The 18,146-nt window shown below is 37.9% G+C and overlaps 1 protein-coding gene across 4 annotated transcripts in view; it reads left to right on the top strand.

Annotated features, from left to right (window-relative positions):
* Rpb8 (DNA-directed RNA polymerases I, II, and III subunit Rpb8) overlaps positions 1–18,146 on the top strand; it is a 59,442-nt gene that overhangs the window by 5,090 nt on the left and 36,206 nt on the right. The window contains exons 1-2 of one of the 4 annotated variants that reach the window (XM_086904902.1): positions 4,211–4,308; positions 4,834–4,999. The exons of 1 other annotated variant lie outside the window; for it this stretch is intronic. In XM_086904902.1, the coding sequence (XP_086761028.1) occupies positions 4,837–4,999 (163 nt within the window). In that variant the 5' untranslated portion in view covers positions 4,211–4,308; positions 4,834–4,836. Of the gene's footprint in view, positions 1–4,210; positions 4,309–4,833; positions 5,000–14,454; positions 16,543–18,146 lie in introns of those variants that run through there. 2 more of the 4 variants (XM_031918479.2, XM_003696198.4) reach the window with 2 other exon arrangements.

Raw genomic sequence — 18,146 nt, 5'->3', positions numbered from 1 at the left:
GATTTCAAATTCTTAAGCATCTAATTTTCACAACTCTTGCATCATCCACGCTCGATTTATCCTGCATACTTGCATCGATGTAAACTCCCATTCATTCGACTCGCTCGATCCATTTTCTATACCTGTTTGCAGCAACGGATTGAACGCCAAAACAGTTCCAACTTGTTGCAATCGTACAAATGGATCTTAACGCAACTCGTCATAACGTTGCATCTGCGTTTCGAACGCAAAACCCGTTAAAACAATAATTTATTCTATCGAGTTCCCTAGTTGAGCCTAGTTACGATATTTCCGTGTAAATTAATAATAACACTTACGCTTATAATAAATCGAATTGAATGAAATTGACGTTATCTCTATCCGGATGATGCAACTTCCTAGAAGAATTACTCTTGATGAAATCAATATTTCCGGTCGACAGGAATTCCTAGAATTTCTTCCTTGTTCCGCCTCTTGAACGAGGGCAGAGATTCGCTTCCCGGAGATCCTCCACTCTGTGTACGCAACAATATTTGTATAGGTATCGGATTCGCAAGTATCTTAAAGCATCGATTGTTCGGTGAAACGGAATATGTCTGGAAGAATCTGACACGAGTACTAGTAGTAATAGTAGCAGCCGCCTTTAGAATTTCATCGTGAATCGTGGCAGTCGAAACGGACTTTTCACGATCAATCATATATATGCTCTGAACATCTTGGAGCTCGGGATCAGATAGTGATTAAATTGCCCTTGTACGATGTTGAAAGATGTTGTTTTCGATGCGATTTTTCAACAGAAGTAACTGGATATCCGTACAAGATTAAAATTAATAAGATAGGAAAAGAAATATCGCTTTCATGTGGCCGGAAGCGGTGAAAGGTAGTTTCAATGGGGGAGACCGCGAGCGAAACAAAGGCATCAAGGGAGGAAATGATATATCATTAATAAGCAGCATTAATCCGGTCTCTTGTTTCTGACGGCCGTTTTGCCAACATGATATTCCAATAGGATGCGCCCCCTCTCTTTCACCCTTCTGTCTATCCATGACGTGATATCGACTTCATTTCCATTTTCGCGTATACATATAAAATTAATCACTTGTAATGAATGTTAACTGGCGAGTTTCATCAGTATTCTCGTATTAATTCTCGTTCCATGAAATTTCATTTTGTGTCTTCAAATCTTAAAGATTTTTTAATTTCAATCTCTTTTCGATTTTTTGAATATCCTAACTTTCCAATTTTTAAAAAAGAATTCGAATATCGAAACCATAATACGATCCGCCATAATAACTCCTTTAAAAAGAAATATCACTCCCGAAATAAATGTTCAATAATCGATTCACCAATATTCTCGATATACTCCACGACACTTCAGACGATGTGTTCGTCGATCAAAGCAGCTCGATGCGATTCGAGGACGTATTTCTTTTCGCAATCAACTATTTCATCGAGCAAGCGGTGCGGTAAGGGAGATAACGTTAACAACGATCTCGCGTTGCTTGTGTTTCGGTGCTTTTGTGAACGAGAGACTAGGAACAGGTCTGTCACGAAGGTCGACCGCGACGATCAACGTCTGTCTTCAAGGCCAATCGATTATCGGAATTGAATCATCGCTTGTGGTCCAACTCCCTTTCGATCAACGTCGTAAATCTGACGATCTTCTAACGAATTTTAAGACTGGTTTTAATCTCTTTGGATTATAAAGGTTGGAACGGTTTGAAATTGTTGCATCGATTGAATTCAGATAATAATGTTAATGGGTTGCAAGAGAAACGTGAAATCGGTATTACATATAATAAATTTGCAGTATAAAATATAATCAATTGGTGTGTTATATTACACGACAATTTTATATTACACAATCTCTTTTATTAAAATAAATATGTATATCTGATTGAAGAAATTAATATAAAAATTGAAACGATCAATCTTTTTTTTTTCAACGATTTATCAATAGATTATTTAATATTTAATAATCCAAGTATGTGATTACAACGTTTGGTAATTATATTTCTCGTGTTCTACTTTATTGCTAATATGATATATAAGAAGGAAATTTGGAAAGATTAGAAATCTAATCCAGAAGCATTGCATCTTATTTCCCAATCCAAGAATTGTGCTCAAACAAAACATAGTTTGCTGTTTGCCAAATATGAGAACAACGATTTTCCTATATAACGCGATCCAATTTTGTCCTTCGTGACGCACAATCTATTCGATTTGGAAAGTTTCGAATTCGTTTATTCGTCTATTGTTGGAGAGCGTGGTGTTCCAGCCTCCGCACTGCCGTATCGTTTATCTAGAGTGCTCCTCGAAGTCGATATGGCCGCAATGGTAGTAGTTTGAAACTTTAAATCCTAGGGAGCATCCGGAATATATAGGTCGGACGACCCAATAACGATTAAGGCCATGACCTTGGCCGATAACTGCCATCGATGCACGGTTTTTGTATTTCCCACGAATTGGTTAAATTCGTAGAAATTAATATTTATTTATAGGTAACTTTCAATTTAGATAGCGTCTTCGTCTATTTTAAATCGGTTTCTTGGATCGTTCCCTTCCTTTCACGTGATGTAACAGTCACGTTTAAATCATTTTCTTTTTTCGAATTCGATTCGTTCATTATTATATTTTTTATTTCATTTTTATCAACAAGATAGAATTATACGATGAAATCGAACAAGAAGAATTAACGTACGATATAATTATATTTATATGCATGTATAAATTTTAAACTAGGTGTAAAAGCTAGCTAAGTAGATCGTGTATGACATTAGTCAGACGATACAATATATAATTTAAATAATATGTATGATATCCGTCATTTAATAAAAATTCCTTCGTATCAATTGTAACTTTGTGTAATTTTTAAATTCGAAAGTATTTATAACAATATTTTATTTTACATTGAAATTAAAGAGGAGAAAATTAATCTTTTTGATGCAACAATATAAATATTCTTAAAATTTTTAAACGCATATCTTGTTGAAATTTAAACTGCTTTTCCTTAGAAAAAAAAATGGAAAATATAATTTATTACAATTTTTCTTTATCCTGCACCAGATAAGTATGTTTCCTAGGAGAAAGAATAAAGCGAAACATAAACGATACAGAGTTCAAGTTAATAATATTCCACTTTGTACGTATTACGGCGATCGTTTTGCAAATTTCCACATTAAATCGTTTCATTATCTCGATCATAGCCTCGGAGCGCGTTGCGAGTTGAATATTAAAGGTACCAGAAATGATTTTCAATCTTCTTAAAGAGCGACGAATTCCTAATGCGTCCAAGGAAACTTCATAATTGGGTCCCCACCGTCCAAGAAAAAATTGAAAAAACAGGAGGAGAAAAACTGTGAAGTTCGAAGTTGCACAATCCTTTGGAGAGATCATTCGTGACAGTAGGTCACCTTCCATTGCCGGGTGCTGAGGTAATTCGAACAATTTACTCGGACAACCAGATCGTTGGCGAACCTAACAATTTCCTCTTTCTGTCCAAGAATCGTGCATAAACGTGCCTCGTCTTTATTTTTAAAAAGCGAACCACTCGTCCTCCGAACAAAAAATATCTCTTTTTATCTCGAAAATGTGTAGGAATGCTGCATTTCCAAGATCCAACGATACTGATTTCTTGAACTGTTTATATTTTCAACTTGAAATCAATATTTGAAATTTTTGCGAATAATCGACGTTGTCACGATTATATTATTTTTATAAAATAATTGCGATTCATAAGAAATAGAGTCGTTAGAGTTATAATCGTCAAAAGCGTTCAACTGTAAATTTATAACCTTGGCGAAATAAAGAGCCTTTGAAATTGAAAACTCATTGCACAAATGCTAATTATATTCCAGTTTCTATTGTTTTTAAATTACTTGCAAAAAGAACTTTATTAAAATTATAGTTTAGTTGAAAATTATTAACCATCATTGTGTATAATATTTTATCAGTAAATTAGTACATTAATAATTCTTTGTTTGTTAGTATATAATTATTGTATTGTTAAATTTTTATTGGTTGATTTTTCCTTTTTTTTTTTTTTTTTTTTTTTATTACATAGAAGTATAGGAAATTTGTAAGATTAACGATATGAATCATCGAGTTGGTAAGAAGTCTTGCAAATAGATACTAATGTACACGTGAACAGCGTGCTGCATCAAATTACAATCCAGCGGGGACTAGTGGGAGTGCCCAGACTGTATTTAGTCGGCGTAATAGTTTCTTTAACGACCTAATCAACGTGGCTGCCGTAAACTCTAATTACCGGTTAAACTGTGCGTTCGTAGCAAGATGACTGTGATTTCATCGTTTAAGCCGACCTTTTAGGTACAACATGTGAAAGTTCATCACGGTTCAGTTTGGTACTAATATTAAACTCAATTTTACTTACCTCAAGACAAAACGTTAAACTTTATATATTATTTTTCCATTCCTTCTATATATCTTTTATTATAAGTAGTTAGAACTGCGGGATATACAAATTATCCTCTTTCAATTCATCAGTAATATTCTTAATTCAGTTTCTTTATTTCTATATTTTTCAATACCAATTTATATTGACTCGAAAATTTTCTTCCCTCCGAATTGTTAGAATTTTTCTTCAATAGCGTTATATAACATAGCCCACCCATTTGGTATCGTATTTTGGACAGAAACACAATGAACTCGTTAACGCAACCGATTGTCAGTGTCCAATTTCAGTTGCCGTTGAATTGCGTAACACTCGTGCCCATAAAAGCCAAATGACGAAATAATAAAGAATCTTTGAGAAACGCCCGCTCTTTGGGAGCGTGGCGTTAAGTCAGACTAACATTATCCATTTAATCTGATAAATGACGTTGGATTAATCAGGCAATGGCGAATGAACACAGTGTGCCGCCGGATGCAAGGCACGTACTCAACGCGCGTGATGCTCGTCCTCGGCTAACTTTTCTCCTTGTCGACCCATCTTGCTTTTCCACTTTGCACCGTGACCTATTTCGGCGAGACGCGAAGAAGATAGAATCCGCAAAAATCGGTAAAACGCACTATTCAATTCGTATTTCATAGTTCGATAAAAGTTTGATGATATAATAATAGGAAAAGATGGATATTTCTTTTGAAATATTCTCTGAACGTTGTACGAAATGATATACGATTTATTTGTAAAATTTTTTTGTCAGTTATAAATAAAATTAGAAAAAGAAATTAACATATACGTACAAATCTTAAATTTTATTTATAAGAAAAATTATTTGATTTTTTTATGAGGAATTTTATCATAGATACAAATTTCTTTTGTAATATATAATTGAAAAACAATTATGTTCTCGTTCAAATTACGAAGAACCAATCTTTTCCGCTGTAGCAAGTGTTTGTAGCTGTAAGAGCGCGGTACCACCTGATAACCTACAACGTCACGCGATTGGTCGTATAGTGGCCGACCGACCAATCGGCTTATTGCTTTGGTATGGCGCGTTGTGCCGGTTACCGGCTTTCGTACTGGTTCGGCTGCTGGCCCGCGGCTGGTTGGTTCGCTAGCAGTTGCGCGCAAAGTGAGAAAAAACGAGAGCGAGTAACGTTTGCGTGTTTACGAGATAAAGACAAATAAGAATTGTGATCATAACAAAGTCAAATGTTTTCTTATGTGCCTATTTTGACCAAGCACAGACAAAGACAGAATGAAAAAAGAACCGCAAGTAGAAGCACGCGTGAACAACGAGGACAAAAGTAAATAGCGAAGAAAGAAAATGGACGCACGGGCAACACGAGAGGCAAAACGAGAGAAGAGGAAAGAAAGAACGTGTGTATGAGCGAAATACCGCAATGGAAGAGCAGTTCGAGCGAGAAAGAAGCGCGAAAGTGCGAGAAAGATACATCGATGAAAAAGGGGGGCACGGTGGTGCGGTGCCGGCTGCCTTCAACGAGTCGACAGTTTGGCGTTCGGTGTTGCTAGGCGCGAGGGCCACTGTCAGTGCCAAGGCGGCAGCCGGCAACCTTCTCGTGCGACCGCGAATCGTGCCACCTTTTCCGTCGTTTCTGTTACTTTCGCCGCATATTTGTTTCGTCATTTCTTATAGTCTTATTGCTGCGGTTAGTCACGCGATATTTTCTCATTGTTTTTCACCTGCAAACCAATGCTGCTGTCGAAGATGCATTTTCGAGACTGTTCCAACAGCGAACCGGCACCCGGTCTCTGGGTTACCTCTCTTTGTCAGCACTGCGTCGTCGTCGTGGTAGTGCTGCGTCTGCGTGCGTGTGTGCGTGAAAAGCCCGAGAAAGACATAGAGAGACATACGAATTCAGTAAAGTGACGAACGATGATGGGATGTCCATTAAATCATCTTTTTCGTGCCAATTACGCCATTCTGTAGGAATACCGTTTTTGGAATCAGCAATCAGGTAGAAATCAAATTATCTTGTGAAAGTTACGAGACAGGATGGAACGGTGCACGCATCTTGCAACAAGTTAATAAATTTGTTCACAACAAACTAATCGTAGTCTTAAATCTATTAGAATGCTTTGAATCAGTGGCAATTTTTAATTTTCGTAGCAGTGTGTATAAACGATTTACAAAAGTCAATTATACACGGAATATTTAACACGCTATTCCATCCGGTTCTTATTCTCATTTTGATTAAGTTTTTTATTGCTTTTCACTTAATATTATGTATTGTTTTATACGAGTGATATATACGAGTCTCATAATGATCTTTTTAAAAATAAATTTTGACATAAGGATTGTGGATATGTATAAACTATAGAACTCGGAAAATAATTTCACCACGCATATATTGAATTCCGTCAGTAGAAAAACGTATAAAAATTGCATTTAAATATTAATCAAACATATTTTGTTGCATCTTATTGCACATAATATTTCGAAATACGTTTCTCCACGTTTCAACTTTTCGTCTGAAATAATAAGCAACTTAACAAGTTAATGATAAATCGTTTCGATTTCATCGAACTTGTTGCGTCTTATCTCATATATGTTCGATAGTCGGGAAACACGCTTCCAACTGAAAACTTTTCAATACTATACATCAATATATATAAGTTTTACATTTATTCGATATTTGAACAATAAATTATTTAGCGGTATAAACGAGACTATCACGTTTGACACAGATGTATTATATTACGATCGACTAGTTATCGAAAAAGTAAACAAGATATCGAATTACAATTTGTCACAGACGCCTAGAAACGAAGCATAAAAATAGAATAGTCGTCATTGCTAGGTTTCTTCGAAATAATTTCATTTAAATGGTGGTACTTCTACTTTCGTAGAATAGTCATAAAATTTTTTATTTTTCGTATTCTTATATACAATATTTTGTTACATCCTTCATATATTACCGTAAAATTGCTATAAAATGCTACAAAATATCACTTTTTCCATAAATTTCAATTTTGTGTCGTTATGTTGATATAGATATTTGAATGACACGATAATAAAACGATATTTGCCAAACTGCAAAGTAAAAAAATTTGAATAAAAAAGTATATATATTCCTATATAAATAATGTATACACTTTTTGATTCGTCTTCGTGTCATTTGAATGTTTTCTAAGTGTCCGTTCATACGATTAAGGAGAACAAGCGTATAAATCAAGTGACTTCTACGTGCGCGGGATAAAGTTGCGGGATAAAGTATGCGCGATTTTACCTCTCGATGATCGATGTTTGAATTTTTTGTGATACTTCTTTTTCATAAGAGTAGCAAAACGAAGGTCAATATTGATATAGATATTCTCGTTTCTCAATCATTTTCAATTACTATTTCGTCATTACCTAAAAACAATTCGTTACATCTATCAAACTAAGAATAAAACGATCCATTTCCCTAAAGAAATCTCTAACGAACCGGTGTCGTTTATGTCAGTTGATATTAATTATTCATTGAATTTACTGATCTTTTTATTCAATCTCATTACTCTATCTTTTCTAACATATGGTTTGACTATCGATTATTCTTATTCTTTTACCCTAAGGTTATGCTCGTAATTTCTTCTCTGGCTATTACTTTCTGCCAATCGAACTGCGATCAGAACCGGTTCTTAAATCTCGAATCATTATAAAGCGTGTACCTGTCCCTCTATTCTTTCTCTTTCTCGCCCATTCTTTTTCAACTTCTTCTGGATGTTTCGTGGCAAACACGCAATGAGTTTTAGCTCGATCGTAAGTGAGTAAAACAAGCTCAATTTCGTAGCGCATTTAATTAATCGCGCTTCGACAGGCATCGGTAAAGCAGTGGCGTGGATCTATCGTTGACGACGTTGGTCTATGTAAAGAGTATGTGTCAATAACAGGAACCTCGACTGTCCTAAAGGAGAAACGCATTTCGAGTTAACAATGACGGCCCTAGTACGGCTCTTTGTGCGTGTGCAAGCGTGAGTGTATTCCGTGTGGAAAAGGTCAAAAGATCGTCGAGAGGAAATCGTGTTACTGGCAATTAATCAGCCGACAGACGTGTGCGCGGGTATGCGGCGGTTGTATAATACCAATCGATGACTCTTCTTTACGAATGATGCTGAAAATTCATTTTTTTTTTTTTTTTTTTCAGAATATTGAATTTCGAAGTTCGTTCAGTTTTTATTTCACGTTCAAATTTAAATCTGGAAAATATTGATTTCTAATTCAAAAAATTATATAAATTCCAGTTCGTATTCTAAAATTTGAAATCAAAATTATTTCATTTATAAATATTTTAAAATTTAAATAACATTATTGAAATTGTTGTTATGAAGTTATTATTTGTTGTGAATTTAATTTGTCTTCGATCAATGAATCAATTTTTCTGTATTTTGTGTATAAGAATAGTAAGTTAGTAATGATGTTTATATCTATACTAACAGCAGTAAGATTTACTCTGGATCAGTGTCATGGATAATTAATCACGGGATTGATAGAAACAGAGTTTCGTGCAGTTAAATCCACTTCGACAGCTAGGATAAATGAAATGTTTATCGTTCCTCGCAATTTTTCTCAATAATTTTCCTCGGCAGATCTAATGAAATTTTTTGCTGTCCCTACTATTCTTGTCAGTCGTAATAATTTCTCTTACACTTCTGTACAATTCTTACGAAACATTCTTCAGTTAAATGTTCTTTTCTTTTTCTCATTCCGTCTTTTTTCCTTTCCTTATATTCTCTCTTTTACTACATTCAAGAATTTTCTGACACGCATCAGTGACAATTAATTTCATGGGACAAAATAAAAGAATACTGTTTTATTACTTTATCCGTTTGAAAAAGCAGAACAAACGGATTAGTAAATGCTTCAAGTATAGATACAAATACTTCTTGTTCGACATTTAAGAAGTGGCTTTGAATATTTTTCTGCTTATCGTTTAATGATACGTGTGCCAAAAGAAATAACTTAATATTTTAAAATTTAATATCTTTTATTTATTAAACCAACTATCTAGCAAATATTAAATCTTCTTCAATCCCTTGAGAACTATATTGAATTAGACTTGACATTCTAATAAAACGTCGTTTCGAGTTTTCGTTGTACTAAAAATTTAATTTTAGTGATAATATATTAACCGGTAGACGGGTTATTCATTGCGAAACTGAAAATATAGCCAAACTGTGAATAGCTTGCGAAAGTGGCTTATGAAATATGAATCAGTTGGGATAAAATATCACGTGTGTGACTTGGATCTCAAAGGGTTGATTTTAATTTTTTTTGTTATTAAAATTTATTAATCCAATATTTTTATTTTTATAACTACAATAAATTTAAAATTACTCTTGTAATTATCCTATATTATTTTCGATCGTTAAATCTCTCATTCGAGCATGCACAAAAAGCAAATCCCAAATTCTTCTCCTACACTATTTACAATTGTATACGTAAATGATCAGTATCAAAACTTGTTCCACGCGTATTATAGTCGTGCAATCATGGTATTGCCAAGTCCGTTTCACACCTGGGAGCCAGTTTCCGTCCATCTTGAACTTCTGTGAGCCTCTCGATCGTTCAATCTCGAAATGTCTTCGCGAAAGGGTTTCGATATGGCGGCCGATAGAGGGAGAAAGAGAGAAGGGAAGAGTGGAAAAAGAAAAAAGAAAGAGATTGGTTTCGAGGAACGACGACCGGTCCCTCCGTGTCTCCTCCACCCGGTCGACCTTGAAACCAGCTGACAAACCGAGGAAGAAGTGGCAACAGCATCGTTCGAAATAAGGGGAAGGGATTGCGCAATGCTTCGAAATACCATGACATCGGAACGCCCATTGTCGGACACCCTGCCACATCCTCGGGGTTCCTCTTTGTCTCGACGAATTCATGAAGAGGAAGAGGACGAACGAAGAGGAGGAAGACAAAAAGAAATGGAGAATAGGGAAAAAAGTGGAGAAAAAAAAAAAATCGCACAAACCAATGTGTGGTCGCTTCTTCAATCTCTCTTCCTCTTGTCTATATGCTTTTTATTTTCTCTCTCTCTCTCTCTCTTTCTCTTTTTCCTTCTTCCCTCCTTGCGTCTCCATCTTTCTCTCTTTTTCTCCCTGATCTCTTTGTATCTTTCGCAGGCAGTATGTCGGCCTGTCCGACGGATGAATTTATTTTCGTACACGCCTTTCGACTTCACCGACAAGAGATTTATGCGAGAATCGCGGCAAACTTTTAAGCGCGGCGGGGATTATTCATACCTCGCGGTCGCTCGATGAGGAATTAACGACGGGGGATGCGTTTTCTCGGTTAAACGCGGAGGGTTTCGCCCGTGAAAAAAATACATCCGCTATTATATTTTCCCTTCTTTGTTATCTTATCTCTTCCCTCCTTTCGATTTTGCAAAATTGTAACAGTCTGTTTTTATAAAAAAAATTACGTTTAGAGCGATTGTTTTCGTTGATGAATAATCATTTTAAACAAGATTCGTCGGTATCTGTGGAAAAAATACTCGGTGATAATTATAGATAGGCACGATTTTTCCAGACAGTTGGAATTCCTTTTTAATCGCGTAATCTTTAACCGCGATGACGAATCCGCGATTACAGACTCTCTGACAACTAAATGGACAAATATCGTTGAATCTCAAGTTTCTTCTTTTAATCCTTTTCTTAATTAAATTTTTACTTCGTTATTTTCGTTGGAAACGAAAAGTCGATGAAGATGAAAAAAAAAAATTTTTCCATTAAAAAACTGCTATGTATAGATGTTAAAAAAAAAAAAAAATGCTTTCAAGGATTCTCAATAGCGGTATTTTGCCTAGTTGAAATCAATCGACGAGAGATGTACGAGGTCCGTCCCTATAATTCGTTACGTGCGATCGACCTTCGACTCATCGAGTGGCTTCGCTGATCGTCAATTTGGCTGACGTGTTCGGCTCGATGTATGCTGTTTTATTAAATCGATCAGCAAACGTATCCTTCCTTTTCGTCTTCGATTTCCGCGCGACGTTGCCGTCTTTTTCTTCTGAATCATCTTGTCTATTATCTTTTGTCTTGAGTCATCACCAGAGACAATACGATTTCAAGATTAAAATTCATATTTTAATATATATATATATATTCTTCAACTGTAATTATGTGTTTAAGAAAAAAAAATACAAAGATCCGCTCTTTGTGCAATTTTAAAACGATACATCTAAATAAATTAACTTGAAAGAAAGAGAGTGCCACGAGAGTTCTAGAAACATTTTCACTACTTCGTTTAGGATATGATAAAAAATGAACAAATACTGCACTATACTGATATACATACATATATAAATAATACAAAACTTTTAATCCCAGGTCTGAGCTATATAAGAAGGAAGCCAGGATCGCTAAAATTCCATGCGCTTCGTCCTGGGCTAATTAAAAGATTTCTCATCCTCCGTCGATCTTCCTCGATCAAAGAAAATAAGAGAGGCCCTTGATATTAATTGACACTTGGAAAAACTAGTAACCCAAAGGTAAAAAACAAAGAAACGAAAAAAAAAAAAAAAAAAAAAAGGTCCGATATTCAACGAAACAGCGTAACAAAAGAGGAGAGAAGGGAGAGGGAAAAATGAAAAGGGAGAGGGAGAGGGGAAATAGTGAAATGGTTGTATTGGTAGTGTGTATTTGATCGTCGCGTAGTTGGAATTAAAAGCTTCGACATAGAAGAAGAAGAAGAAGAAGCGAGAAAGAGGAAGATAGGAAGGCTAACTGTGCGCGAGCTGCGGGGCGAGGGGGTGCGGGAGATGCGTCACCGGGGAGATGGTGGTGGTGGTGGTGGTGGCTACCACCCTCGCCCTCCGTGGCTCTTTTGAAGGTCAAGGTTTCCCGCCCCTCTGTCTATATACGTATACGTATACGTGTGTGTGGCGGGCAAGAGGATTACGAGGGGGTAAGAGGGGAGGTTGCAGGCGTAGAAGTGTTGGTGGACAAGGACGAAGCGAGGGGTAGATCGGAGTATGCGTGGGTGGCCGGGGGTGTGTGCCAGGGGTGGCGAGAGCCCGGTGCCCAGTATTTATAGCGCTTGCGAACCGGTCGATAGCGGATAGCGACACTGCGCAGTTGGGAAGCCCTCGTACCGAACTCGAAATCCCCCTCCCACTCCGCCTCCTCTCTCCCATTCTGTCCTTGTCCCTCGCTATCTCTCTCTCAGAGCCTAGCTTCGCCACCCTGCGTTCACCCTTTACCCGACCTCTTACTTGCTCGGCCATCCCTTTCGCATCAAGGCTTTTTCCTCCCTCTTTCTTGTGTGTACATTTTCCATCTTCCTTTTTTTTCTTTTTTCTTTTCTTTTTTTTCTTTTTTCTCTCTTGTCTCCATGTTCTGTTCTATCAGTCTTCTCTCTTTAAACTTAATTTTTCTCTCTCTCCTCGAGTACTATCGCAATAGGCGAACCGAAAAAGGGAAAAAGAGAGAAGATTTTCCTCCGGGATATTAGTCATGGATATATAACACGGTGGGATGTACCGCTCCGGGGGACGCGGAATGGTCGATATTGATATTGATTGGAAGTTTTTAACGGCCGAGGGTTTAGAAGTTGCGCCTTACCGAGCGTCACGGAGAGAAATCGCCATGGAGAGATCATGTTTCGTCCGATGGATCGGGCAATCGCGTGACCAGCCGAATGTTTTCAGGTTTCCTCGCTAAATTATCTCGGTTAGATCTATTCTCTTTATCTGGAGTTTTTTTCCAGTCCGAAATTGAGAGCCTTCTCGTTTCTTTCTTCCTTCGTTTCATAACGGCCTGTGTCCAGGATAAAAAAAGACACTTATGAAAACATTGTTCGTGCTCTTGGAAACGGGCGTCTCTTAAGCGATGTGGTGTGTAGTGGTCGTGTATCCGTCTGTTTTATGCGCATCCTAAGTATAGGAAGCTCCAGTCTATTTTCGCGGTAATTCATGATATACGCTATCGGAAAGTAAGCGTTGACTGATGGCGCTAAATAAAGCTGGATTATCGAGTGCAAGACTATTATAAGTATCATTCGACACGTTTGTGCACATTCATTGGTGAAAAAAATAGTTAATGGGCTCGGTGGAAAGGACTTAAATAACATTAATAAATTAATAACCTTAACATTTACTTATAAACTTTTTTTTTTTTTTTTTTTTTTTGCGAAAAGTTAAATCTGTAATTCTTCATGGTAGCTTGATACCCGAATAATATAATCGTGTGTAATCGAAGTTCATTTGTACTTAAAAATTATTTTTTAAAAAATTAGTATTAAACGCATAGTTTTACTCGAAGATTTATTACTATATTTAAGCTAACTTATTTATTAAAATATTTCACGTTCATTTTCCATTCGGATAAGTCTAGAAGTGAGAAATTGGTTAAGGGCAATTGAAGAAATAAAAAGGGAATAGATAAGAAAAAAGTCGAAGCTAATGGAAAAAGAAAAACTGGAAACAGGAATCTCGACAGACAGAAAAGCGAGAGAAAGAAAAAAAGAGATGAGTGTATCGTTAGATAAAGAAACTTGTCTGTGGAAAAAAGCACGAGAAAGCGAAATATTAACGTATGTACCTGCTACATAGAAGGCAGGAGGGAGAAAGATGAAACGGAATGGTGGAAGATGACGAAACAGAGGTAGAGTATGAGTGAAACAACGAAGAGGAGAAAAGGGAGGTCAGAGGGTTGCCGAGCACCGCCCCTATCATGGTGGGGGTGGATCTATCGCCATCTTCGTCCGACATGCCAGGAGGGTTGGTATCCCTACTCGTCGCCTTCACCATGAACCAGGAAAAGACAGCTTTTCAAAGGGAAGAATAGACAAAGATAAGCGAAGCGTGGGCGTTTCTGTAGAGGAAGATGGAAGCTGTTTAACGCGAGAGAGAGGCAAGATGGTTGGTGATCGGTGACTAGATAGGAAAAAGAGGGATAGAGAGTGAAAAGAGGGTGTAAGAGGGACAATAGAGAGAGGGGAAGGTTCCGTGCGTTTCGTTGGAGAACTACTACCGGCCGACCGTAAAGGTCGTCGTTGCGTCTCTCTCTCTCTCTTTCTCTCTCTATCCCCCCCCTCTTCTTCTTGCTTCTCTTTTTCCTATCCGTGGTCGTTTTCCATCGAGTCGCCGCGTCCTTTAACGACGAACCAGCTGGTAGCGACCGTTAGCGACGTGCTACTGGGATTCAGTACGTCGTGTACTGCTCTCCACGAGGTGCACCAAGTGTTATCGGTTGAGATTTTCTTTTCACGGAAGTATAGTAGAATTCGTTGCGGTCGAAAGATCGTTGAAAGTGTATCGAAACGATATAGTGGAGTTAGAATGAACGGAGAATGAACAGAATCGGAAGAAAATCGGATAAAAAAAAAGAGGGAAGATTGAAGAGAAAAATTGGAATTGCATCGAGGGAACGCGGTAATCTTGTGGGAAATGTGCCATTTTCTATCTTTCTCTGGTGGCAAGAAAATCTAAAGGGATCTGGCAAGAGGATGTGGCGGGAGGGGTTAGGGCTATGTGTCGGGGCGGTGAAGGTGAGAGGGCAGTTAAAGGATGAAATAGAGTGGGAAGTAGGGATGACGGGGAAATTGAGTCTGTTTCCTTGTATCCCGTTCGCCGAGCCCCGTGCCATTAGTTGACCATGAAGGCGTACGGTTGCGTATCTCTCCCTCCCCCATTGGAGAGACCAGCTGACAGATCCGTTCAAGTGAAACAAATTTGATCGATTTTTATCTCGAGTGAACGTCGAGTGTTCGTCGTCGTTTATCGTACGCTTAAATGTAATTACAACGGAAATATAACGGTTAATCATGGTTCGCGAAGAAAAAACGGAAACGAGCCAAGCCACGACAAAACGGAGAGAGAGAGAGAGAGAGAGAGAAAAAAGAAAAAACACTTCTTAATTGCGAGAAGATGGATATTTTTAACGAATTTTTTATTAATACCGGTTCCAGCTGGGCACCGCGTTAAGTCCAATTAGCCGACACAAAAGCGGAAAAATCCTGGTCTCAACGATCTTTTTTATTAGTATCGCACAAAGGAAGGAACGCAACCCCTGTCGTTTCGGTATTTAAAGAAACATACGTATATTTCGCCGAGCGAGAAAAGAATAAATAAGTATTATTTGGGGAGGAGAGAGACAGAGGATGATGAAGATTTCTCGGAACGTGTGTGGGAGTATATATATCCCTATCCGATGGCGGGGAGTTCGCCAGGACCAGCCAGCGAAAACCTCCCCCTCTCACCCCTTTCCAGGAGAGAAACGAAAACATAGAGGGAGCTAGAGTGCGACAGGTGGAGAACAAGGATGGGATGCTAGCACAGCGGAGGGGGGGAGGGCTGAGCATTTCGGGGTAGCGAAGGAGAAGGAGGGAGAGAGGCAGCTAGTTGTGTGACGAGCAGGAGAGCGATAAAGAGGAGATGGCGAAGAAGGGCGGCTGGTGATCGGCGGGTGAGAGGGGAAAAGTTAGAGGGTGAGAGTTAGGACGGCGGAGTGGGGGAATAGAGGCAGGTTCCGTGCGTTTCGTTGGAGAACTCGTACCACTGGGTGACCGTAAAGGTCGTCGTTGCTCTCTCTCTCTCTCTCTCTCTCTCTCCCTATCGGTACATAGAAGTCTAGCAGCTGGCAGCAACGTCAGCAACGAGGAACGGATCAGTCCACCGTGTGCCAGCCTCGAGGTCCGTGTCTTCCTTCTCTCTCTTCAATCTTTTCTCTCTTTCGCTCTTTCTCTTTTTCTCTCCCTTCCTCTCTCTTTCTGTCTGGATCCTTTGATCATCGTTCGCGATGTGGAGAGTCTTGCTTCGAATAATACACGATAGATTATCAATATTATACATGATTTTCGAAATCGAGTATGTTTTATTTATCTTATTATTTCTTACTTTTCCTGTTTATTATTCGTTTATTTTTCACCGTGCCACGAACAAATATTTGAAGTTCTATCGAAGAAGAAGGATGAAACGAAAGGAAATATACGCGAAGAAGACTCACAAGATATACCGTTTGAGAATTGAGAAGTTGAAGGGTGTTACGTGATTAGGATTCGATCACGCATTCGACGTTTGGATGAATGATGCAAAGATTGATACGTAAAGCAAGGGGATCCGGGAAAAAAAGTATTTGGAAGGAAATCAGCTGGCAAAGTGACGGCCATCGTTCACGCGTTCATGGAATTACTTATCAAAGGATTTTGACCATCGGCGATTATCGTGAGTAATTGGAGGAAGTTAGATTCGAAATAGAAATCGATCGTGTAGACGGGGGAAATATGTTGCCCTTTCAATCGTTGTTTTCGAATCAAACGATTGATTCGTTATTTCATACGATGCTTATAAGTGTTGCACAGCTCTAATAGATGTGTTAATCAATTTTTGTTTCTTGATCATTAGAGGCACGTAGTGTGAATGATATACATGTAGAAAAGTTTAAATGTTTGCGTTTAATTTTTATCTCGACGAGATCTCTTGCTGCAATTTCGATAGTCTGTTTTTTTTATTATCCGGTTATCATCCACTCACGCTCTTAACCTCTGGTTTTGTTTGACGTGTCTTGTGACGTTGCACAATCTGAAAATGGGAATTAAGTGTGTAAATATAAAACGTGACGGGTATTTGCGTTCTATTGTCTCCACGTTTTTGCTCCCCTTTTCCGTCTCCTTCCTTCCTGTTTTCATCGATCTCGTGACGTCTCAAGATCGTTCAATTCTTCGTTAATATCCAATGTGCAGTGTTTCTCGTTGTTTCGTTATCGTGAAGTAATTGCTTATCGGTGGAATTAATATCGGTTGGACTTTGAATTCATATCAAAATCCAAGATACGCGAAAAAGAAACATTTCAGATGACTCTTTAAGCCAAATTTCTGGGAAGAAGTTTCGTGAAAGAAAATTATTCGCATTGGATAAAGTTTCTATTCCCTCGGTGCACGCGGCAAGATCGAAGTCACGTTTTTAGCAAAACGATTGGCGAATGTAGAACTTTGCACGCTTTACACGTATCGCGTTTTTTACTTAAAAATAAATAACGAGAAGTAACGAGAATAATTGCGCGAGCTAGTCTATCGTCGAACGTTTTACGAGCTTGTCGACCGAGCGAATCGTGTGCATAATATTGCATACTTAAAATGTACACTGAGTCACGTAGACGAAAGACATTTCATTAATTCACGCAAATTCGATGTGAACAATGAGATACATACAAATTAAGCCCATCCCTGGACAATTTCTCGAACGAAGCATATCGATGGCCAAGTACCGTTCGCCAACCACAAAATAATAACTAAAAGTCAAAATGTAATCTTGAAAAGAGATACTAAAGAAAAATATTTCTCAATTTTTGGATAATTAAGAATATTTTATAATATTCGTGTAATAAAAAATTATTTTATATATTTAGAAACATTCGTTGAAAATAATCTTTTTAAATGTTATAAAATTAACATTTTTCTTGATCTTGAATCAACCTGTCCACAATTTTACCGTTGCGATGCAATTTCATTTCGGAGGATGTCTGTTATTTCATGCCTTACTTTACTGAATTATAGTGTCGTATTATTACCGCCCTCTATTCCCGGTTACGTTCCACAGTTTATGTTTGACGCGTGTAATCTAAGAAAATCGTCATTCCGATCGAGATCGCGAAGAAGTTCAAAAGTATGTTTGAAATTGCCGCGTCACGCGGACGGGTCCATTGCAATCACCGCCACGATGATGCAGTTGAGATCTTATTGGTCGATTCCCTGCAGCAATGGCGTAGGGAATATGAGGTGCCTTATACAAGGACGAATTATGCAATTGGAACGAGATACGGTTCACCG

This window comes from Apis florea, unplaced genomic scaffold (assembly GCF_048593485.1).
Source record: "Apis florea isolate Af1SG1 unplaced genomic scaffold, ASM4859348v1 contig_2350_pilon, whole genome shotgun sequence".
NCBI lineage: Eukaryota > Metazoa > Arthropoda > Insecta > Hymenoptera > Apidae > Apis > Apis florea.
This window is presented reverse-complemented; position numbering and strand designations above follow the sequence as displayed.